At 44.8% G+C, this 24,005-nt stretch overlaps 1 protein-coding gene across 1 annotated transcript in view; it reads right to left on the bottom strand.

The window, feature by feature from the left end:
• WWP2 (WW domain containing E3 ubiquitin protein ligase 2) overlaps positions 1–24,005 on the bottom strand; it is a 150,798-nt gene that overhangs the window by 80,865 nt on the left and 45,928 nt on the right. Inside the window, exons 5-6 of the mRNA XM_060083582.1 lie at positions 4,981–5,118; positions 3,065–3,161 (exon numbers count right to left, since the gene is read on the bottom strand). Of these exons, the coding sequence (XP_059939565.1) occupies positions 3,065–3,161; positions 4,981–5,118 (235 nt within the window). The remainder of the gene's footprint in view (positions 1–3,064; positions 3,162–4,980; positions 5,119–24,005) is intronic.

Genomic DNA, 24,005 nt, shown 5'->3' with positions numbered 1-24,005 from the left:
GTACGATATTAACTCTTTCTTTACTCAGCCAGACTCACCGACTGGATACTAACATGTTCTGTCTGCTAATAAATTTATGCCATGGATGGCGATCCCGTGCTGGCTTCCATGTGGCAGCTCAGATGGCAAAACAACTAGAGATGTTTCACCTGATGATCCCTAAATAGTGAGAAAGATCCCAGTAAGAGACGGAGCTTTGAGGCCTTGTTTAGCAAGCACATAGTAGCTTTGCTGGATGAGCTTGGGTAGATGAACCTTTAAGATAAAACTCTTACACGGTTCCAGTTCTATGGCTGTATAAAGCAGGGGAAGGAGAAGAAAAGGCTGCTTTCACATTGTAATCTTCACCTTCATGGGCACATCAGAGCACCTTTGATCGTGGAGAATAGCACCCAAGTCCAAGAAAAACCTACCATTCAGACGGCGAAAGCTAAATATTTAGTCTGGGAGGCGGCAAGCAGAAGCCCGTCATTCTCTCTGCCACAGGAAACCAAGGACAGCGGAGGACTGTCCCTGAATTCTGAACGTTAGATTCACCACCCTCCTAACTACAGTCTCCTGGACGGGAATGCTTCAGTAATGCCGTGCTTCCCAGGTTTGGGTGTGGGGATGTGGGGCGCAAAAGACAGTCTCCAGATGCAACTCCTGGCCACCTTCACTGAGCACTCCCAGTGTGCAACGCCCTCAGACTGACAGAACTCATCTCAGTTAATTCCTACAATGACCCTGTGAGGCAGGCGATGTCCCCATTTCATGCCTGAAAAAACTGAGAGGCTGAGCATTTCAGTAACTTGTCCAATATTGTATAGCAAGTAAACGACAGGCCAGGATTCAACCTACATCTGATTCCAGAGCCTCACACTCATCCAGCAGACTACTCTGCCACCCCCTGTGTGCAGCGTGACCTTCGTAAATGCGGCAGCAATGGGGAAAGGGGGTTCTTAAGGATGAAGAAGAGACTGCCTTTGGGCCATACATCCAAAAGTGTTTGCTGCTGAATGGCAGCAGGTTCCATGCGAACACACAATAAATACTTAGATGGCAGAGGCCTGTGAAAATTCAGAGGCCATGCATGGAAAATGCTGCAGTAGCTGTGAAGGCGGAGGAGGACTCCCACACGGCTTCAGCTACCTAGAAGGCAATTTGCCCACTAAAAATTAACTAGCATTGAATGTCCGCCATGTGTTATGGGCAAAAATGCGTCCGATTTTCTGTTGAAGTCTGCCTGCTGCTGTAACACTCAAGAATCCTCAACACAAACATCAGCAAAGAAGGGCTATCCAGACATGTAAATTTCAAGGTCTATCAACTAGAGAACTTCAGAGAGCAACAAACAGGTCAAGAACTTAAGTCCAAACGTTAAGAGCTGAACACTGCCCTCTAGCCCCAAATTAAGCGACATCAGTTGTGTTTGACACCAATTTTCCAAGTCAGCTAAAAGACCAAGATGGTAGTTACTAGCACCATAGCTAAGAAGGCATCATTCTCAGAGTGAATGTCTGAGGTGTTCCTCTCCACCAGCTACTCACCATTGAAGAGATTTTCTTTTCTCTAGCTCTGGGCGCCAATCGTGCCTTTGTTGATATAAGATTTGCCAGTTATATCGTTGGTCCTTACCCTGTGAGAGTCAACTACTTATCTCAATCTTCAAATCACTCTTCTCTGTGACTCGCTAGATGACTAGTCTTCATGGTATAAGGTAATTAAGACCTTTGCAGAGGCTTGGAGAAAAGACGACAGGCAAATAGCACCTCTGCTTCTAGTGATGCTATAGACAAAAGATCCAAACATCCAACCCTCTCTTGTCCCTGACGCCTGCCAAGCATCAAGACCTCACAAACCCTCAAAACAACCAAATCCACAGAGGCTGAAGGCTGTCCTCAGAGGGGTATTTCCAGATGCTGTGGGTATTGGCTAAAATATGCTTTGATTCTTAAAGCATTATTCCCCCACTGCCCGGGATTTGTTTGGGAGGATTTTTACCCGTTATTCGCCTACTCTCTGCAGATACAAACTACATTCCGTATGATTCTTCTCCTTAAAATGTCTGGGGATTTTGTACATTGTAATAAACAATAAAACAGGTTCCCAGGACTTCCCTGGTGGTGCATTGGCTAAGAATCTGCTTGCCAATTCAGGGGACACGGGTTCGAGCCCTGGTTCAGGAAGATCCCACGTGCCGCGGAGCAACTAAGCCCGTGCGCCACAACTACTGAGCCTGCACTCTAGAGCCTGCGAGCCACAACTACTGAGTCCGTGTGCCACAACTACTGAAGCCCGCGCACCTAGAGCCCATGCTCGGCAACAAGAGAAGCCACCACAATGAGAAGCCTGTGCACCACAACGAAGAGTAGCCCCCACTCGCCACAACTAGAGAAAGCCCATGCACACAGCAACGAAGACCCAGTGCAACCAAAAATAAATAAATAAATTTATTTATTTTTTTAAAAAAGCAGGTTCCCAACCTTCTCCCCATCTCTCAAATACACTTAAAACTATTCCTCTGCCTGGGAATTCAGTGACCGTGGAGAGGAGTTTGCATCATTAACACAGGTATAAGATGGGAATGTCGGTAAATAAAATTAAGTCATTTGGGATATATATAACAAGTATAATACAGGTCAGACTCTGCGTGCAGGAGGTCTTAACCAACACTCCAAAGGGAATCATGGATCACCCCTGCAAATAGAAATGTACAGACAGAAAATTTCACATGCAAGGAACCACTGCTCTAAGTGTTCCTATGTGCATCCTGGAAGGATAACTGTGGCTACCGTACCTGATGCATAAAAAGCAGTCAAGCTCTGTTCAACAGTTCCTCTCAGCCAAATAACCAACTGAGTCAGTCCCAACCTTTGTCAAGGCACCCTTGACCCTTCCGAGAATCCTGAGTTTTGTATTCCTCTCTAGGCTATCTTAACATACTTATAAGCCAGTTATAAGCTCTCTGGAAATTTCCAACAGTTTCTAACATAAGTTGTTCCTCGCCGCTTCCCAACATGTTTTCAAGAGCTCTAAGCAACTTCCAGGCTCCTCTTCATTCACAAGGAGGGAGGTGTCTTACCGGGATCTCCCACCAAAGCAGTTTGTGCTGGGGGGCTGGTGCCGGTTCTCTGGAGTGACAGCCGTCCCACTGGATTCTCTCGAAGGTGGCTGTGAACCTGGAAAAGGGATCCATCACACACACAAAAAAAGACGGAAACGTTGAGAAGCTCACACCCCTGTTTGAGATGTGGGTACAGGAACAGCGCTAACTGCATGTTTTAAAGTTACCCACCCCAGGGGGGGACACCAACGGTCCAGCAAGCTGCAGCCTCCAGCATGACAAGGACAGGGACGGCTGGGTGCGGTCTGATCAGGGCTGTGGAACAAAGGGGCTCAAACCTGGGAAACAGCTCTTCTTCCCCAAGACCTTCAAGAATGTCTAAGGCACTTACAAGCGTGTTGCCTTATACGTTAAATGAACCACACCCCGTGAGACAGAGGATAGATGCTGGCCATGCAAAGTGGAGGCAAGGAATTGGGGCATCTCTCCACATCGCAGCAACCAGAGAGCTTTTAAAAAGCCAAATCAGATTTGATCCAAATCAAATCATGATACTCTCCTGATTAAAAACCCCTCGATAGCTTTCTACTTCTTAGGTTGAGGTTCACAATCCTTACCAAGGTCTTCGAGGCTGTGTGACCTGACTGACCTCACCTCCCAGCACTCTCCACGATCCAGCTGCCCTGGCTGCCTCTGTACCCGCTGCAGGCCACGCTCACTCCCACCTCAGAGCCTCTGCATGTGAGACCCCTCCACCTCTTATCTCAGCTGCCCCTATACCCCACACCCCACCCCGCCTTGGCCTGTCCAAACTCCTTGTACTCCAGCAGGACTCAGTTTCCTCAGGGAAACCTTCCCTGGCCCCCCAATTTAGATGAGATTCCCCCTCAAGTAAAGGAATCTCATACCACCCAGTACTCTTCCTTCATAGATTTGTTCACGGTTACAGTTATATAATTATTTCTGTGTTTACTCATTTGATATCTAACATCCCCTGCCCCTGCCAAGTAGATCACAAGCTCTAGGGAGTAGAGACCGTGTGAATTTTGCCCCTGCCGTCTGGCTAGCACCCGGTCCAAGAGCTAGTACATACCAGGTGCTCAACTGTGGATGTATGTGCTGAATGAGTGAATGATGCAGGTTTTTCTACATGCACCAAAAGTACCCCAAGCACCATGCAGGCCAGTTGAGGGAGGATTCTCAGAAGTCAAGGCCCATCCAATCACTGAGATTCCACTCAAATACCCTTCAGATAGAATTCAAACCCCACCCCTTGAAGCTACAGAAAGCCTGCTTGGGGCCTGGAAGGTGCCATAGTTACATCACACTTAGCAAGAAAAATGATGGAGAAAGCCAACCCGTTTTGGACCTCAGACTTCATGAAGTAATTTCCTGCTAGATCCAAAAGTGACTAATTTCAAACTGGATGAAAAGAAACAAACCGCCCACATTCAGGACAGAGCGGGAGACACTCTCCAATTTCCCCGCTTCTTGCCTGTATTAAGCTAGCGTGAATCTCTGAGACACACAGTTCCCCTTTTCCAACCAAGACCGTCTCATAAAAGACACTCTCAAGCTCTCCAGGAAGTTTAACTGGATTGGGAAGAAGAAAAACGGGCCCAAGTAACACTTAATAAAGATGTTTTCTTTTACAAAGTCCATGTGGGATGAAAACATGTTTTTCTCTGCTCTAGAACCAAAACAACAACACGCTTACAAAGGCTTGGTATTTATTTTGGTCCTTTAATAGAAAACAGTCCTTGAAAAATCATGTCCTGATTGTGATCCACGATGCTAAGAAGAGTCAGGGCTGGCTGTGCAGTACCCAAACCCAGGTACCTGGTAGAGAACCAAGATTTGGGCACCTCCTCTGCCCCGCCCTGCCCCGCCCTGCCCCATCCCAGCACAGCCCTGGGGAGCAGGGCGGCACTCACCATCCGTCACGGCGCTGCCATTAGGCACGCTTCCCAGATCAACAGTCGGCCCGTCCAGGAAAATTGTCAGCTCACCACCCGAGACAACACCGCCTTTGTTCTCTGTCTGCAGGTTCAGGGTCAGCTGTGTGTTCTCCACTGTTGGACACAAAAAGCAACACGGATGGACAAAAGCAAATGCACACCGAGTTCAGATTCTGTAAGTTATAAGCTCCCACTTCACCGACTCTGGCTCCCCTGGCAACTTTTTTCTACATCTTCAAACTTGTCTTGTGGCATGGAAAAAGGAACGGGAAGGAACATGCCTAATTGTCACCGTTGTATCAGGCTGGTGGGGAAGGCTGTGCTCATTTTTTTCTAAACATTTTATATCATTAGGTTCACTAGGTAATTTCTACTTTATTTGTTTGCTTATACCTGCAGGACCATAAGAAAAGAGTAAGAGATACTGATGGCATACAGAGGAAGAAAGCAGTTACAAATAGCATCCCCCCACCCGTAGGAAGAGGGGTGGCAAAAAGAATCGAAACAGGTCAGGAGACCCTAAGGAAACGTTATCAGGAGTCATCTCTAGATAAAGGATTTCAGGGACTTATGATTTGGGCTAAAAAGTGTTTTTTAATTTTCAATCCAGAAAATGTTTCACTTTGAAATAAGGCGGAAAAAAGTTTAAAACAACAAAAGTTCAGTACAAGCAAGTCAGCCCCATGATTACACGGTCCTGGGTAAGTCTCACAAGGAGAGACTAGTCAACACCTGGCTCCATCAGTGAGGTGAGAAGGCAGCTCAGAGTCACCCAGCCCCTGGAACACTAGGCAAATTCAGCCCTGTGGGCGAACAAGAAACAGAACTAACTGGCACGAGGCAGAAGCACCAAACCCTAGGCGGCCTGGAAACTGCTGCTGCACACACACCCCTGACCCCACCCACCAAGCCTGGCCACACTGAATGGCCTCCATCCAGTTACTGCTGAGGACCCAGAGCCTCCAGTTCAGAGCCGTTCAATAATTACCAAGAAAGAGCAGCGTTTATGAGGATCTCCAAAGAGTATGCAGCCCTTCCATGCCACCCCACATCTTACAAAGCCAGACCAGGAAAGTGCCACATATTCCAACCTCCTTCCCCACCCACACTACCCATCAAACCGCCACTTCATTTTCTCTCTTTGTTGCTACTGTATTATTATAAGCTGGTTTTCTAGAACAAGGCAGGGTATGTATAAATAACTACCTCCATGAGCATTTCCTAGAGACAACCTCCCCTCACCAAAAAAGTCTGCCCTGCATCTCTCCAAGAAACAGACACAGCCCTTTAAGAACCGAGCAAAAAAAAAAGAACAGTCTCGATCAATTCAAGGATCTACTATAATAAGGTAGAAACCAGTTTTCCCTCAGGTTTTCAAGCTCTTGAAGCACCACTCCCTCCCCTTAATCTTTCTTCCCTGTGATGGATCTCTCCAAATCCTTCTGAGTCTGTTTTCAGTCAGTTTTACTAAGGGGCTTGGTGAGTTCCAAATATTTCTATAGAAGAACACTTGTAATCTGAAAACTAGCTCCTTCAAAAGTCCAAGAGAGGGAAAGAACTGAGGCCTTTCAACCAGCACCACATGCCTGCCGTGCAGATGAGCCACTTTGGAATGGATCCTCCAGCCCTGGTCTAGCTCTCAGATGACTGCGGCCCAGCCAATGTACAGGATGAAGTGCAACCTCGTGGAAGATCCCAGGCCAGACTGCCCAGCTAAGCCGCTCCCAAAACCTGACTCACTGAAACTATGAGGTAATAAATGTTTATTTATTTATTTTTCTAAAGTCAAGGAGCACCTCCCTACTCTATTATACTGAGATCCATGGTATAAGTCCCTAGCAGGCAGCAAAGCACAGAGGTTGAGGGCGGGTACCAGTCAGACAGACTGCATTCGGTACTACACAAATCACTTAACTTGAGCACTGGTCTCTCTACCTTGCAAAATAGGAGCAGTAAGAACACATTGTTCAGGGAACACATGTAATGAATTAAACAGCACCCGGTAAGTTCCCAATAAACTATCATTTTTATTATCTCCCTGTTGACTCTCCTGTTTTTAGGCTGAGAAGTCCTGATTTCTCTCAATCTAATTTGTTCATTGTATACTTGCTCTTCTCCTGACCTTTCCAAGCCTTTTTCAGCTTTCGACAACAAACTCCAAGGTCAGCAAAAATCTTCCAAGATCACCCACATACCTATGACAAGGACGTATGGTCCTCTCATCTTGTATCTAGGACACTTCCTAAAGATGTCTGGCACACCACTCTCAGGAACAGGCTGGGATGAGAATTCTAGAAGGGCTCCTTAATTCCCTTCTTGATATCTCAAAGGCTATCACTTTACAAATGGAGTGTGGGTACCTTTTTCCTCCTTTCTGGAAGAATAATAATGTTCAACAGGAAGCTGGAAGAGTCCAAGGCCTCTTGCTGCTAATTTCAACCTCCTAACAGCCACCCCGCCATGGTCCTCTGACAAAGCCAGGGGCAGAGCCCACATTTTCCTCTCCATGGTCTCAACTCAAAGCTCCAACTCAGCTCTTCTGTCTGGTTTACCTGCTCATCATGTCCAGCAGAGTCATTATATACATATAGGCTTGGAAGTTACCTTGCAACTGGTAGAGACACATCTGACCTTCAAAGAGAGCCAGTGACAGGGGAGGTTTGTTTGTTTGTTTGTTTTTCTTTAAACTAAGTTTTTGAGAACATAACGCTCTACTGTTTTATTTACTTAAAAGAGAAACAGTTCAGAGAGACCTCTATGCATCACTTCGATCATAACCAAGTGATCGAAGGGAGCATCACTAAGAGCAAGACAACCCAACACCCACGTGCTTCCTAACATGATACAGGATGAAGTACACAACATCACTTTTAAAGTCTTCTTGCAAAAGCATTTAACCTGAATCCAATCAAGCCTCTAAACCTCCTTCCCAGTTTACATGAAATAAGGGGATAGAGGAATAACTTCAGTGATACCACGAGGAAGCAATCAGACCAACCCAGAATATGGGACATCCATACGGTAACCACCCCAAACTCCTCGAAAAGTCAATGTCATTAAATAAACTGAAAAGGGGAGCGGGGGCAGGCAGGAAGAAGACTCTTTTAGATTTAAAGGAACATAAGTACCAAATGACTTGCATGAATTTTGACGAAACCTTGGTTTGAAAAATACATTCTTGGGACGATTGGAGAAATTTGCATCCAGACTGGATATTGAATGATGTCTGAAATTACTGTTGATTTTCTTAGGTTCAGTAATGGTACTGTGGCTGTATTTAGGAATGGTCTCATTCTCGGGAGATCCAAGAGTATATTATGATGATTGTCTGCACTTATTCTCAAACTGTTTTGTAGGAGAATAGGCTGAAGTTTTCAGGAGTGATGTGTCATGATGTCTGCAGTTTACCTTCAAATGGTTCAGGAAAAAACACACACACACACCCATAGGCTCACACATACAGGTAAAACAAATGCAGCAAAATCTTAAGAAGTGTTGGTTCTCGGTGAAGGGCATTTGGGCATTCATTGTGTTATTCTTTCGACTCTTTTGTATGTTGGAAAATTGCAGGATAAAACATTGGGAAAGGGTTGTGTGTTTTTTTTTAATTGGCACAGCTATTAAAGAATTAAAGCTCTGAGAATAGAACACTCTGTTATTCTCTTAAAAAACAAAAACAAAAAGAACACACCTGGGCCAGGGGAGCACTACAATGCATAATGGGACTAAAGAAACCATTAGCTAATTGAGTGACAGACTTGAGCATACAGGGGAAGCTGAAAGGAGTAAGTGTGGCTGGAAAACATATACTGGAATCTGAGCTATAAATAGCAGCATTAGCCACCTCTCCTCTGGGGCCCTCGGGTTTCACTGCGGCAACGCCATCAACTCTACAAAGGGCCTTTCTCTTGCACCAGGTCTTCCCCCGCCTTTTCAGGCACTGCTCAAAAATCAAGAAACTGATGAAAACATGGGTGTAGTAAGTCAAGTTCCAGAACTAGAACCAGATTGAGCGTAGGAGGCTCACCAGCCACCGTCCACCTCATCCGGCCCTGCTCCATCTGTAATCATGCAGTCCACACGTGTGTAGCGAGCACAAACTTCTGGTCGGTGAGATTCAACAGGCACAGAACAGACAAACAGCTGTGCCCCGGGGTGTTTATATTCTAGTTGGGGCAAACAGACACTAGACAATGTTTTTTGTTTTTAAAGTAAATTGCACAATCTGTTAGTGGCAAATGCAGTAGAAAAAAAAAAAATGAAAGGAGGGGAAGGGATGAAGAGTGCTAGAGGTGGGAGGAGGGTCTGGGGTGGTGAGAAAGTCTCACCAGGAAAGTGACAATGGAGCAAAGACTTAGAGAAGGATGAGGCAGGGGAGCCCCGTAAGTATCTGGAGGAAGGATATTCTAGGCAGAAAGAGAATAAGACACAGAGGCCCCAGATGGGGGCATGCCTGGCAGATCTGAGGAATGGCAGGGAGGTCAGTGTGGCTGGAGTGGATGAGGTAAGAGAGGAGCAGGAGATGAGGGTGGTAGGAAACTGGAAGCTCACAAGGAAGGCCTTGGAGTGCTGGCATGGTCGCTGGCATTTACTCGGCGGGACATTGGGAGCCACTGGAGGCTCGTGAGCAAGGAAGGGACGTGACTTCTGTTGTAGCGCAGTCACTCCAGCTGCAGGAGGAGCAAGAGATGAAGCAGACAAGACCAGGGAGGAAGTCACTGCAATACTCCGGGCGCGAGCAGCTGGTAGCTTGGGCCAGGCGATGGCAGTGTCTTCTGGGAGCAGGGTAGCAGAAGGGAGACTCGCCCTTTTCCCCCTTTCCAGCACGTGTTAGGAAAGCCCCATGGCCTCCCACGGAGCACACTGGTCAGTCCCCACAGGCCCACCAGGCCCTTGGAATCAAAGCTTTGGGCAAATCATAGGCGGGGGCTGCAAAAAGCACAAACGTAGAGCATGCCTGGGGGAAGTCAGATTCAATTATGCCCAAGTGGAACATATATAATGAAAATATTCCGATGGCAAGAGACTTCAGTTCCTCCGAAAAAGCCAAAGTCCTGAGCTCATGCTAACTTCAGCAAATGCCCTTCTTCTCTTCTAAGTACCCACTGGTTACCAATACCTTGTAACGCTACTTTATGGAGGTCAACATACAGCGGTAGGGCTGGAGCTTAGAAGCTAGGGGAAAAGAATTAGGAAAATCCTCAAGGACTGTGCCAGGAGATCCCTTTAAAAGCCGGCACACCAGAAGAGACAAGAAGATGTAGCGTGCTTCCTGGTGGAAACACACACCACCTCATTAAAAAGAAAAAAATAAGAACCTGGATCAGATCAAGTCTCTAGATCTAGATCTCAACAGGTATGAGATTACAAGAAACACAGAGGGACAGAGGAAATGTTAAAACACATTTCAGGGACACAAACAGCAAAACCCAATATGTGGGAAACTACAGGACAAACTGTCCAGTTTCTTAAACAATGAATTGTAAGGGATAAAAAGAGGAAGGAGAACATATTGGTTAAAAGAGACTTAAGAAGAAATTCCCTGGCAGTCTAGTGGTTAGGACTCCGAGCTTTCACCGCCAAGGGCCCGGGTTCCATTCCTGGTTGCTGGGGGAGGGAGAGGGACTTAAGAGACTTATCAATCCTGTTTGGATCCTGATTCAAACAAACCAATGGTGGGGGGAAAATAATGTTGAAGACAGCTGGGGAAACGTTAAAAACTCTCTGAATATTTGATGAGATTAAATAATTACCATTAAGCTTCTCAGGTATGAAGCTGGTATCATGGTTATGGTTTTTAAGAGCCCTTATCTTTAAGAGATCCATACTGAAATATTTGTAAATGAAACATGTCTGAGATTTATGTGAAAATAACCCCGTGGAGGGTGGGATGGGAATGGCCACCTGTAGCCCACTGTGGATCTGAGTGATGGGCACATAGGAGTTCATGGACTATTCTTTCTACTTTTGTGTATTTTGACATTTTCCATAATAGCTTTTCTTTTTCAAGCCAGCATACCTAAAGAACAAACAGTGACCGTAAACTAAAAAACTTACACAAATTCAATGTTACACACACATTTTGAAATATGAAAAGGTAGAAAATATACAATCAAGCTGCTTAGGGAGTAGCTCTGATGGTTATTTTCCCTTACTTCAAAGCCTCAGATTTGCAAGTGGCTTCAGGTTAATAATTTGCTATTGGGAAGAGTTGTTACGTGCAACAAGGATGACTAATATTTTTCTAAGACTTACTTTTTCCCTTTCCTGACATGGACTTTTTTTTTTTTTTTTTTTTTTTTTTTTTTTTTGCGATATGCGGGCCTCTCACTGTTGTGGCCTCTCCCGTTGTGGAGCACAGGCTCTGGACGCGCAGGCTCAGCGGCCACGGCTCACGGGCCCAGCCGCTCCGCGGCATGTGGGATCTTCCCGGACCGGGGCACGAACCTGTGTCCCCTGCATCGGCAGGCGGACTCTCAATCACTGCACCACCAGGGAAGCCCCTGACATGGACTTTTTAATATGTTGTTTGCATATGGTACCAATAAGTATAGATAAATAGGGCATGGAAGCTGCCTTCCTCATTCCGACAGAAGAAAAAAAACTACATAAACCACAACTGCCAAACTGTGCCCCTATAATGCAATTCAGTTAAGTCCAGAAGCCCTGCCTGGACAGTTTCACTGCAGTGTATGAAGGAACTTTCTGTTTTAGAATCTTCTATCATCACTGTCCTTCCCTGCTCTCACATCACCAAAATGTATGTGCATGTATATGCTTATACCGTTTAAGAGAAAAAATATTTTCTTCCTAACTCAGAATACAAATGTAAGGATTTACCTGGAAATTTGAGAAAAACAAAACAGGACACAAAGTAGGATATTTTTAAGGGAGACCAAGTACTCTCCAGCCAAGAGTCTCAGAAGCCCGAGGAAGATGTGATTGATTTGGCCTTAACAGAGCTGTTCGGTGGAACAAACAAACCCCCTCTTCCGGCCTCCTTCTGCCCTCAATCCCATAGGCCCATCAAAAGAAAGTGAAAATAAACAGGGCATTCATTAACAGGTCAGTGTTCATTCTACACGTAGCTGTGAAACACTGGTGCACAGAGGAACGGAACCGGAGGAAATTCCAGAAGGGCAGAGAGTAAACAGTCTCCTTTCCCTTCCCTGGCTCCCCGTTAACTCAGACACACACAGACTGGAGGCTACCCCAGGTTTAAAGAACACTCTTTCACGTTCCCTTCGCAGTAAAGAAAGCCAGAGGCTTCCAGGATTTACTGTTACGATGTCTCTTTGGCTTCCAACCTTAGCCAGAGCCTAACAAGAGAAAGCCTCTTCTACCAAGCTAGCAGCACGTTGTAGACCCTGGAATTCTTGTTGGGGTACCAAGGTTGACTCTGCTTCACCCACTTTCCCTCGGCCCCCATCACCCAAGCCTTGGCAGAGTCTTCCCAGAACACACGGTGTAAGGAAGCGTCTACCTTGGCCTTGAAGCTTCTTCTGTAGGTTGCTGCTGGGAATGTATCCTTAATTATCTCCAAATTAAAGTCTTGGCTGGTGCTTCCCTGGTGGTGCAGTGGTTAAGAATCCGCCTGCCAATGCAGGGGACACGGGTTCAAGCTCTGGTCCGGGAAGATCCCACATGCCACGGAGCAACTAAGCCCATGCGCCACAACTACTGAGTTTGCACTCTAGAGCCCACGTGCCACAACTACTGAGCCCAGGCACCACAACTACTGAAGCCCACGCGCCTAGAGCCCGTGCTCTGCAACAAGAGAAGCCACCGCAATGAGAAGCCACACACCACAACGAAGAGTAGCCCCCACTCGCCACAACTAGAGAAAGCCCACACACACCAACAGAGACCCAACACAGCCAAAAATAATTAAATAAATAAAAGTTTAAAGTCTTGGTTGACTGAGGGTTGCATTAACTCCTCTAAAAATGAAAAGAGCTTCATTTTACAAAGCCAGTTTTTAAACTTTTATTTTTCTCCTTTTTTTCTTGTGCATTCATTCAAGAAGCATTTTCTGGGCATCCTTTATGTGCCTGACACTGTGCTAGAAGCTGGGTTATAATGAAGAAGGAAAATAGACATAGTCTCTGCTTTTAGGAACCTCACAAGTCAGTGGGAGAAACAGAAGTAACTAAATAATGTCACAAAGAAATGTAAAGTTGCAACTGTGAAACAGATTTCATGCAAGAGACCTTATGGTCCCATCAGTGCTGGATATTTGGCCTGGTCAGGGCATCAGGAAAAGTTTCCTGAGGAACTAACAGCTCAACTGTGATCTGAAGTTTCAGGCAAAGAGCTAGCACGTTGCGGGGTGAAGCAGGTTGGGGAAGAAGACCAGTCAGAGAGGCAGGAGGAAAGTCAGAAAGGAGTCCTGAGAAGGCAGGAAAGGGTGGGCTCCAAAGCATGGATGGAGAGTCTGTCCTTCACACGGGAGGAAGAGGGACGGCTCGCCTCCAACCACAAGAATGATGGAGGAGAGATTAGGCACATGCATCCTCGTTTCAGTACATGACAGATTCGTCAGTCATGATCGTCCTTATTTCTCTTGATTCAGGGTCCCAGTGTTCTATAGTCCAAACCCCTGCAGCTACACATGCTTTTCCTTACTTACAAAAAATAAATAAATAAATAAATAAATAATGGGGCTTCCCTGGTGGCGCAGTGGTTGAGAGTCCGCCTGCCGATGCAGGGGACGCAGGTGTGTACCCCGGTCCTGGAAGATCCCACATGCCGCAGAGCGGCTGGGCCCGTGAGCCATGGCCACTAAGCCTGTGCGTCCGGAGCCTGTGCTCCGCAACGGGAGAGGCCACAGCAGTGAAAGGCCTGCGTACTGCAAAAAAAAAAAAAAAAAAAAAAAAAATGCACTGACATAGACACTTCAGAACTGGCTATTCATCTGAGTCATCTATCTAATAAGGTACATTATAGACAAAGAGTCCCTCTTGAATCAACTGAGGGTCCCCTTCACATAGGAAACGAAAAAAAGCCTCATCTGTCTTGGTGAATCTCACTGTTTGTAAAGCTACAGCCTATTTTTAAAGTGATCTTGAGGAAATAAATACAGATCTGGGAAAGTTGCATCTTTAGGATAAACTGTCAGTTCACATTAATTACTGTGGCCTTGTCATTAGAGCTCCTCTATCCCCAAGGCGGGGGTGGTCCTCATCACCCATTAATTCGGAGGATTCCTAGACTAGGCCCATCTGAGCAGCTCATCCATTCTCTGGGCCCTCAGGGAACCTCGGTGACTATACCACCTCTCCCTGTTGCACAGAATTGAGGACGTGTTTGTAAACACAGCAGAGAAAGGGTTTCAATGAACAAACCTCCTTTTCAATGGTCTCGGAATAGTGAAATCCAGGAGCCCAGCTAGAAGAGCGCTTTCATGGTTAAGGTTCTGCTTTTAAACAAATCAGCAAAGTGGAGGAATTGGATAAAGGTAGTCAAAAAGTACAAACTTCCAGTTGTAAGATAAATAAGGACCAAGGATGTGATGGACAGCGTGGTGACTACAGTTAACACTGCTGTATGATCTATTGGAAAGATGCAAAGACAGGAAATCCTAAAAGTTCTCATCACAAGAAAAAAAAACATTTTTTTCCCTTATTCTTTTTGTATCTATCTGAGATGATGAAGGTTAACTAAACTCATTGTGGTAATCACTTCACAATAAAAAAAAATTTCCCCTTTTAAAAAATGGCTTTTGAAAAATTACAAATTTCAAATGAGTGAAATATTATGCCACAATTAAGATTTGGATGGGGCTTCCCTCGTGGCGCAGTGGTTGAGAATCTGCCTGCTAATGCAGGGGACACGGGTTCGAGCCCTGGTCTGGGAGGATCCCACATGCCGCGGAGCAACTAGGCCTGTGAGCCACAACTACTGAGCCTGGGCGTCTGGAGCCTGTGCTCCACAACAAGAGAGGCCGCGATAGTGAGAGGCCTGTGCACCGCGATGAAGAGTGGCCCCTGCTTGCCACAACTAGAGAAAACCCTCGCACAGAAACGAAGACCCAACACAGCAAAAGTAAATTAATTAATTAATAAACTCCTACCCCCAACATCTTAAAAAAAGATTTGGATTAATGATTATGAAGAGTGAACAACATGGAAAATCATTTACACTACAATGTTAATTAAAAAAAAAACAAGGACATGAAGTTATAAAAAGCACCCTATTATTAAAACCCTGTTAAAATAAGTATGTAAAGGGGCAAAGAAAGAAATGAAGCAGAGAAAAACAATAAGTTGTGTTTGAAGAGTCAGATTATGAAATAAAGGTTTTACTTTTTAAATTTCCATTATCTGCACAGTGAATATGTATTTTTTCTCAATTTCCAATATCAATTACACATATATACAGAAGTGTTTACAAATGAAATGACATGATGCCTAAGATTTGCTTTCAAATACATCGCCAAAAAGTGGGGGCTAGAGATGAAAGACAACTGGACATGTGCTCCTCATTGTTCAAAGTGGGTAATGGATACAGGATGATTCAGTCATTATATGATTCTCTCTACTTTTATTTATCTTTGAAACTTTCCATAATAAAAAGTTTTAAAATTTCCCCATTTATGCTATATAATATTTGCTCCACAATAAATAACATTAACTTACAATTTTTTAAACAACATGCTTATTATAAAAAATTCAAGCAGAAATTCAAAATATGAAAAAAACAAAAAAGAAATTCAAAATATGATGTCAGCACACACATTCCAAACCCTTTCCCCATGACATAGGTCACTGTCGTCAACTTTGTATGAAGTCATCAGACTTGCAAACACACGTATAAACTACACATGCAAAAGTGAATTCACCCTAGGTCCACAAGTTGTGCCCTTTGACTTGTAAAGTATCCTAAGAATCTTTAAGAATATATACAGAAGCAATCTATCAGTTGAGGAGGGTTTTAGGATTGAGGGAGCAGCACGTTCAAAGGGAATTCAGCCTTTACTACAATGTCCCCGGCCCCAAAAGAATGAATTCATGTAATACACGTGTAAATAAACATTAATCAGTTAATTAGGAGCGGGAGGGAGGGAAGACACAGACATCATATTCTGAGAACTGTGTGCCTTGCTATCCCGTACATAATAAACAGCATCCCCCAGGCCGGGCCTGACGCTAAGGTGAAAATCTCCGCTCTGTACCTGACCGTAGCACTGACCGCACCACGCGTGTAACTGTGGCACTCTCACTCTGATCCAGGATCGCTTTCCCTCCCAACTCACCACTCTCCTACGAGAGTAAGTCTCCTGCTCTAAGAAAAATGCTCCTAGAATCCCAGAAGACCGAAGGCAAAGAGGAAATCATGTACTCCAATGAGCTAAACAAGGTCTGATCTTCATATGACCCCAGCAGCCGCGGTGTCTCCCCTGAAGAACCTGGGAGACTGGACGGGCAGGCAGGCGGGAGCCATTCTCAGGGAAATGGCACAAGAAAGAGGCCCCGTCATCAGATGCAATGTTTCAGGGTTGGTTTTTTTTCTGGCAAGTGGAAGGAAACTGCTCATATCCAGGCAACAGTCTCATTTTCCTATCTCCAGACTGAGATGTGCTGCGAGTGTAAATGACACGCCAGATCTCATATGTTAAAATGATAACATTTGGTATATATTGGACTAAAGAAAATAGATCATTAAAACGAATTTCCCCTGTTTATTTCTGTTTTTACTTTCTCTAACGTGGCTACTAGAAAACTTTAAATTGTGTCTGTGGCTCACATCACATTTCTACTGGACAGCGCTGCTTGGGCGCCTCCTTCCTGCTGTTTGTGGTCATAATCTTGAGCAGCTGTCTGCCCAGGCCCGGCCAGCCCCGGGGGCCTTCTCTGGGTAACTTGACTGAACTAAGCTTTTTCCTGCCTCCAAGCTTCCTTCAGCCTGGAATGCTTTTCTCCTTGTTGGCCTGGACAATCGCTTGTTATCCTTCTGCACTTCTGGTGTCACTTCCTCGGGGAGGCCTTCCTTGACAGCCCCTGACCCCAGTCTAGGTTAAGTCCTGAATGATGTACTCCCAGAGCACCCTGCACTTTCCTCCATCGTATCTGTCACAACTGGAACAGTCTGCACCAGTTATCTGTCCAACGTCTGTCTGCTTTCCTCTCTAGATCCTAAATTCCGAGACTGTCTGCCTTAGTTCACTGCTGCATCTCCGGCATCTAGCCCAGTGCTCAAAGGGATTTACTGTGCAAATGCTGGTAAATAAACTTCACACCCACCCTGCCTCCACCCCCGACTCCACCGCAGGACCCTCTCACAACCCTAAGAAAATGCCCGATAGAAAAGAAGGAAATTTCCTGTTACACAAAACCCTGATCCAACACTGACAAATTCATAAGTCTAAAAAGAAAAAAAAAAAAAAAAAAGAAGAAAGCAAGAAAAGAGGGGAAAACTGACCAAATACTATGGATTAAAATGCAAAAGTTTTCAATATACCATTAGAAAAAGAAAAAGGGGGACAGCCTCAGCCAGCGTTCGTGTTTGGAGGGGTGGAATCACTCTTTGTTCAAATAGGCATTCCCCACAAGGCTGACGGCCCTCCAAAGCCAGTAAGTTTACAGAACATTCTGGAGGCGGCCTTAAACCCCAGGCCACACTGAGGCAGCCATGTACAGGGGATGGCTTTCCTGACAGAAAGCTTTTCTTCTTTTTTCAAGTGAGGTTTCACAAGGCAGCCTCTCAGCCGGTGACACAGAGAGCAGGTCTGTTTTACCCTGCGTTGCAGGGGCCTGTGTGTTTACTTTCGAGACTCCTGGCTAAAAGGACCTTTTCTTTCGACCAGCTCTCCACTGACACCAAAGCTGTGAGCTGGGCCCAGCTGTAACTTTGAGAAGCTGGGGGTCTGGGGTCGGGGGAGGGGGTGGCTTTTGGCTTCTTCAGAAATTCCTTGAGGTTCTGGCTTGGCCATATCTGCCTGAGGTGCACAATGATGGAAAGCAACACACAGGGAGCTTTTCAGAGACTATTAAAGATGGTTTTAAATCCCAATGCCTGGCATCTGGTGCCAATCAAGGAAAGAGGAGTCACTGATACAACTGCAACTGGATGGAGGTAAAATGAAACAAAGCCTTGCATTTGGAGGCTGGGGACAGATTCTGACTGATGCCTCCCCAGAGAGGGCACCCAGCACTACCCTGGTCCTACCTTTGCCTCAGCAGTCAGCCACGACACTGGCCACAAAAACCACAGTCACATAAAAAGATGTTCATCCTCACTAATCTAATTAAATATGTATATTGTATATAGACTAATATCATATTATTACATTACATTGTATAATATCATATTATGTTATATTATATTATATTATATTATTAGTATCTTCTTTGTGTTCTGGGCACAGGAGTGAGGGGATGTACAAGAGTTAACAAAAACCAAACAGTGCCTGCCCCCATGGAGCTCACATTCTAGTTGTAGAGGCCAATAAGTCAGATAAATAAACAAAAATATATATATACTATACGGGGATACTGCTAAAAAGAAAATAAAGCAGGGAAAGGAATAGGGAATGCTGTGTAGGGAGGAACTGAAATTAAGGTGGTTTGGTCAGGGCCACATGTATGATTCCATTTGTATAAAGTGTCCAGAAAAGGCAAATCTACAGAGACAGGAGGCAGCGTAGTGGTTGCCAGGGGCTGGGCTGGGAACAGGAACTAATGGGAACCAGAGCTAAGTGAGCAGGAGGGATCTTACTGAGGTGGTGGGAAAGTTCACGGTGATGTTGCACACCTTGGTAAAATTTAAAAAAAAATCACTGAATTGATCAGGGAAGCCCTCACTGAGGTGACATCTCAGTGGGCTGGAAGGGGGTGAGGGAGAAAGGCAGGAGGACACACAAGGAAGAAATATTTTGGGAAGAAGGTCAGGGTGGTGCAAAGGCCCTGAGGCAAGAGCAGCAGTGGGCTGGGGGAAGAGCACAAAGGCCTGTGGGCAGAAGGCGGTTTGGTGAGGGTGGAGTGATTGAGGTGGGGTAACAGAGAGGTGACAGAAAGATCAGGGAAGGCTTTTTACGCCGTTTGGGAAGGACTTCGGTTTTTAATTTTAGTGAGAAAGGCAACCACTGGAGGAGTGATGTGATTTGACTTATGGGTTGGGTCATTCTGGCTGCTGGGCTCAAAAATGAAGTGTAGGGAGACAAAGGCAGATGATGCCGGGAGACCAGTTAGGAGGCCTTTGCCTCCTGAGTCGAGAAGTGGTGGTGAAGTGGACATGGGTGACGGCAGCTGTTGGGGTGAGAAACAGTCAGTTCCTCGAAGGTATCTCGAAGGTAACGAGGGCAGGACATGTTGATGGACCGGGTGTGGGTTGTAATAGAAAGAATGGCGTCAAGGAGGACACCCAGGTTTTCAGCCTGAGCAACACCAAATCTCCATCTCCGTTGCCTGAGATGGAAAGCTGATAGCTCAGCTTTTAACGTGTTACTTCGAGGATGCTGATTAGACATCTAGAAACACGGTCTCACGTTGCCCGGAGAAAGGCCCGGGGTGCAAGTCATAGGTGAACGGACCAAATTTAAAGCCGTGAGGCTGGATGACATCGTGAAAGGAAGAGGTATAAATTAACAAGTGGGGGGCTTCCCTGGTGGCACAGTGGTTGAGAATCTGCCTGCTAATGCAGGGGACACAGGTTCGAGCCCTGGTCTAGGAAGATCCCACATGCTGCGGAGCAACTAAGCCCGTGAGCCACAGCTACTGAGCCTGCGCATCTGGAGCCTGTGCTCCGCAACAAGAGAGGCCGCGACAGTGAGAGGCCTGCGCACCGCGATGAAGAGTGGCCCCCGCTCCCCGCAACTAGAGAAAGCCCTCGCACAGAAACGAAGACCCAACACAGCCAAAAATAAAATAAATAAATTAAAAAAAAAAAAAATTAACAAGTGGATGCAGGACTAAGCCAACTTGGGGTATCCCAAGGCTTCTGGACCAGTGAGGAGAAAACCAGCAAAGGAGACTGGAAAAGAGTGACTGGAAAGATAGACAGAACACCAGCCAGACGTGGTGTCCTGAAAACCAAGTGAAAAGAGTAGGTCAAGGAGGAGGGATGGATTCCTTGTATCCAGTCTGCAAGGCAAGTGAGTTGGAAGTGAGAACTGACCCTGGATGGAGTCACACGGAGGTGACCGGAGACCTGGTACAGCATTTGCAGCAAGGACAAAAGGTTACCCAGGAGTTCCTCAAGAAGGAAAGGGAGAGGAGAAAAGAAAAGAGATGCAAATTAAAATAACAAAGAGAAATCACTGTCGCCGCCAAACAGACTGGCAGAGGTTAAGACTGGCAATGCCCAGCGCCACTGGGGGAAGGGAAACAAGTACACGTGCACACACACGGTGGGTTGTGTAAACGGGTCCAGTCTTTGCAGCAGACCCAGGCCACAGATATCACAAAACTTGCAGCGTTTTAACCCAGCAATGCATGCCTAGGAATTTACTACCCTAAGGGAAAAAAAGGACAGGAGAACAAAGATATCATTACAAGAATTACAAGAATTTACTGAAAAGTCTTGCTTGTAGTAGTAAAGACGCAGAAACGGTCAACAATAAAAGATCTATTAAACTATGGTGCATTCATACCAAAAAAATGCTGTTGTAGCCATTAAAAGGATCTAGTTTCATTGAGGTAGAAAAACTGGGTGGAAAAAAAGCAAGTTATAAAGCAATATGTATAGTGAGTTCCCAGTTTGGGGAAAAAGTTAGACTCTCACACCTACATATATATATTTCATATATATATATATATGATTGACATACCCCCAAAAAACTGAGTGGATATATAACAAAATATTAACCGGGTTAGCTCTGAATAAAAAAATTTCCATGCACCTTCTCAATTTTGCTGTGAATCCTAAAATTGCTCTAAAAAATTGTCTTTAAAAAATGCAAACATTCAATGGAGTTCATAATAACAGAACAAGATTTGCTAGCTTTGTGGGGGGAAAAAAAAGAATTTCCAGTGATTTTTAACCTTCTCCTTCTTTGGAAGGCAGTATATGCAGAGGTTGCAGGCAAAGGCTCTGAGACCAAAAAGACCTGGGTTAAATCCCAACTCTGCCACGACCTATTATGTGATCTTGGGCAAGTTACATAACATCTGTCTATTTCCTCATTAAAGGGGATGGCGGTACAACCTACATTATAGGTATGCAGGAGGATTAAATGGAAAGAATAGATATAGACATAGAGAGATAGATAGAGATCAAGAATTCAGAATAATGCCTGGTACATACTTAGCTCTCACAATGTTCTTTGTCTTTTTTTTCAATAAGTATAAAACAACAATAATAATCAGAAAAATAACAGTAACATTTTCAGTTTTAGGAGCATACGTTGCTTTTAGTATCAGAAAAAATATTAATAGTCAGCCTCCCCCACCACATATCCACATGCTCCATATTCTCAGATACAACCAAGTGTGGATCAAAAAAATTCCAGAAAATTCCCAAAAGCAAACTTTGAACTTGCTGTGCTCCAGCAATTATTTACAAAGCACTTACATTGTATTGGGTATTATAGGTAATCTAGAGATAATTTAAAGTATACGGGGGTATGTACATAGGTAATATGCAAATACTATGCTATTTTATATAAGGGACTTGAGCATCTGTGGATTGTGGTATGGGGGGTGGGGGGGGGCACATCCCAGAGATACAATTATACTATTTTCAATCTGGGGAGCAAGAGAGAATTTCTCAGAAATCTTCTGTGAGTATTCCTTGAGACTGAAATAACTAGGTCTTAGTGGTTTACCAGGTTCATAAAAGTAACTACTTGGCTATGCAGAACTGGTTTGGCCATTCTCCCATCAGGCCTAATCACGGCACTGGAGTTTGTAGCTATGCCCTAAATAATAGCTCCCTACCAGCTTACAGGACTGTCACATCCTTCCTTTCACTTTTGTCTCTTGCCCAGCTCCTCCTCATCTGAAGAAACAGTGAATAATTTCTCAAACTTAAATTTAAAATTGTTTTTAACTTAGGAGCAATTTAAAAAAGTTTTCTCTCTTCTCCCTCTGACTCAGGTTCCAAGGATCAGAGGTTTATTTCTCTTTCAGTTGAAAAACTGGGAAAAACAGTGTGGTGTTTACTTTAAAATAAATGCATGCACTGTCTGTCAGGCCTGCCTCCTTGAAATGCATGGCCCACCCACCAGAACACTCCATCCTCATGGAAGAGGGAGGGAGGTGGTGCAGCCCTCGTGACTAACCTATCTGTTCTTGGAACATAAAGTGCAGTAACAACCCTCTGCTTATAAGATTTTTAAATAAATAGGGAGCTGTTTGCTTTTTCTCCCTCTCTCATTTTTTTTTTTTTAATCTGGGAGACACACATGGGGAAAGAAAACAGACACGCATAGAAAACGAAGAGCAGAAGCAAAAAGCTTTTCAAAGGTACTTCATTTTTCACAGTGCTCTGGGTACAGCAATTCTCTAACCACCTCCTGTGCATATAGAAATGAGTAAATATGTGGATGGTGGTGAGAGCCAGGGTTCTCGTGTGGAAAGGAGGAAAGTTAGGAAGAACTCTGTGAGGTTGAATTAGAATTGGAGATTTCAGCATAAACTCATCACCTTGAATATATAGACACAAAATAGATATTTATGTGTGTGTGTGTATACATAAAGTCTTTCAGGAAAAATGAAGGCTCAAGAGCCAAGAAAGTTTTGAAGAAAAAGAGCAGTGAGGGGACTTCCCTGGTGGTCCAGTGGTAAAGAATCCACCTTCCAATGCAGGGGACACAGGTTCAATCCCTGGTCGGGGAACTAAGATCCCACATTCCGCGGGGCAACAAAGCCTGCACGCCAGAGCTCGCGCACCTCAACAAGAGAGCCCGCATGCCACAAACTACAGAGCCCACACGTTCTGGACCCCCACACACCACAACTAGAGAGAAGCCCGAGTGCGGCAACGAAGAGACAGTGCGCCACAACGAAAGATCTCGCATGCCTCAACGAAGATTCCGCATGCTGCAACTAAGACCCAACGAAGATCCCGTGTGCTGCAGCCAAAAAAATTAAAACTAAAAACAAAAAGCAGTGAGAAGAGGTATGTCCAACCTGATACTGGCACTCCATCCAGTGAAAACAGTGACACCGTAAAACCCATAAGGAAAAATACAACTAGATCCTTGGCCTACACCATACACCAAAAAAAACTCCAGATTGATTCAAGGGTTAAACGTTTAAAAACTAAATAAAGAAAACCAGCACAAGTGTTAGTGTAAGGAAGGTATCTAACTGTATTTTTTCCCAAGTGGTAACTCAGTGGTTCTAAGACTTGAACTGGCATCAGAATGCCTGGAGCATTTGTTAAAACACACATTGCTGGGCCCCATCCCCAGGTTTTCTGATTCTGTAGGACTGGGAGACGGCCTGAGAATTTATGTTTCTAATATGTTTCCAGGTGACGCCTATGCTGCTGATCTGGACACCACACTTTGAAAACCACTGGTCCCAATTTGTTCACCTTTCTTTACTGATTTTAAATGTCACCTTTATCACATAGTAAATTCTATCTATGTTGGAGGATGTTTGGAAAAACATATATGATGGGGACTTGTCAAAAGGATACAGGAACAAGCTTGAAGAGGCACCCACTGGCCAAACCAGGGATAATTTGAGCATCAAAATAATGGCAGTAATAAATTATAACCCATGCATAAAATAAGAATCCATGAGTTGAGACTAATAATACATACCTACATAAAGGAAAAAGAAAAGCTCTTCCTTGCAGCATTATGCCAACTTATAAATGTAGAAGGAATGACTAAATTGGAAAAAAAATTTTGCGACCATCAGAATATTAACTGATTCAGACAAAAATTAATGAATGCAAAAACTAGTAGGTGAAGGTGTGATGAGGAACAGATATCTACATAGTCTCAAAGTATGGTATCCCCCCATAGAAAACTTCTTAGTTATAAAGAGAAAATAGTCATTTCACAGTGGAGAACCTGGCAGATACAACCCTAACCCAATGGTCAAAGTTCA

Source organism: Mesoplodon densirostris, chromosome 19, assembly GCF_025265405.1.
Source record: "Mesoplodon densirostris isolate mMesDen1 chromosome 19, mMesDen1 primary haplotype, whole genome shotgun sequence".
NCBI classification, from domain to species: domain Eukaryota; kingdom Metazoa; phylum Chordata; class Mammalia; order Artiodactyla; family Ziphiidae; genus Mesoplodon; species Mesoplodon densirostris.
This window is presented reverse-complemented; position numbering and strand designations above follow the sequence as displayed.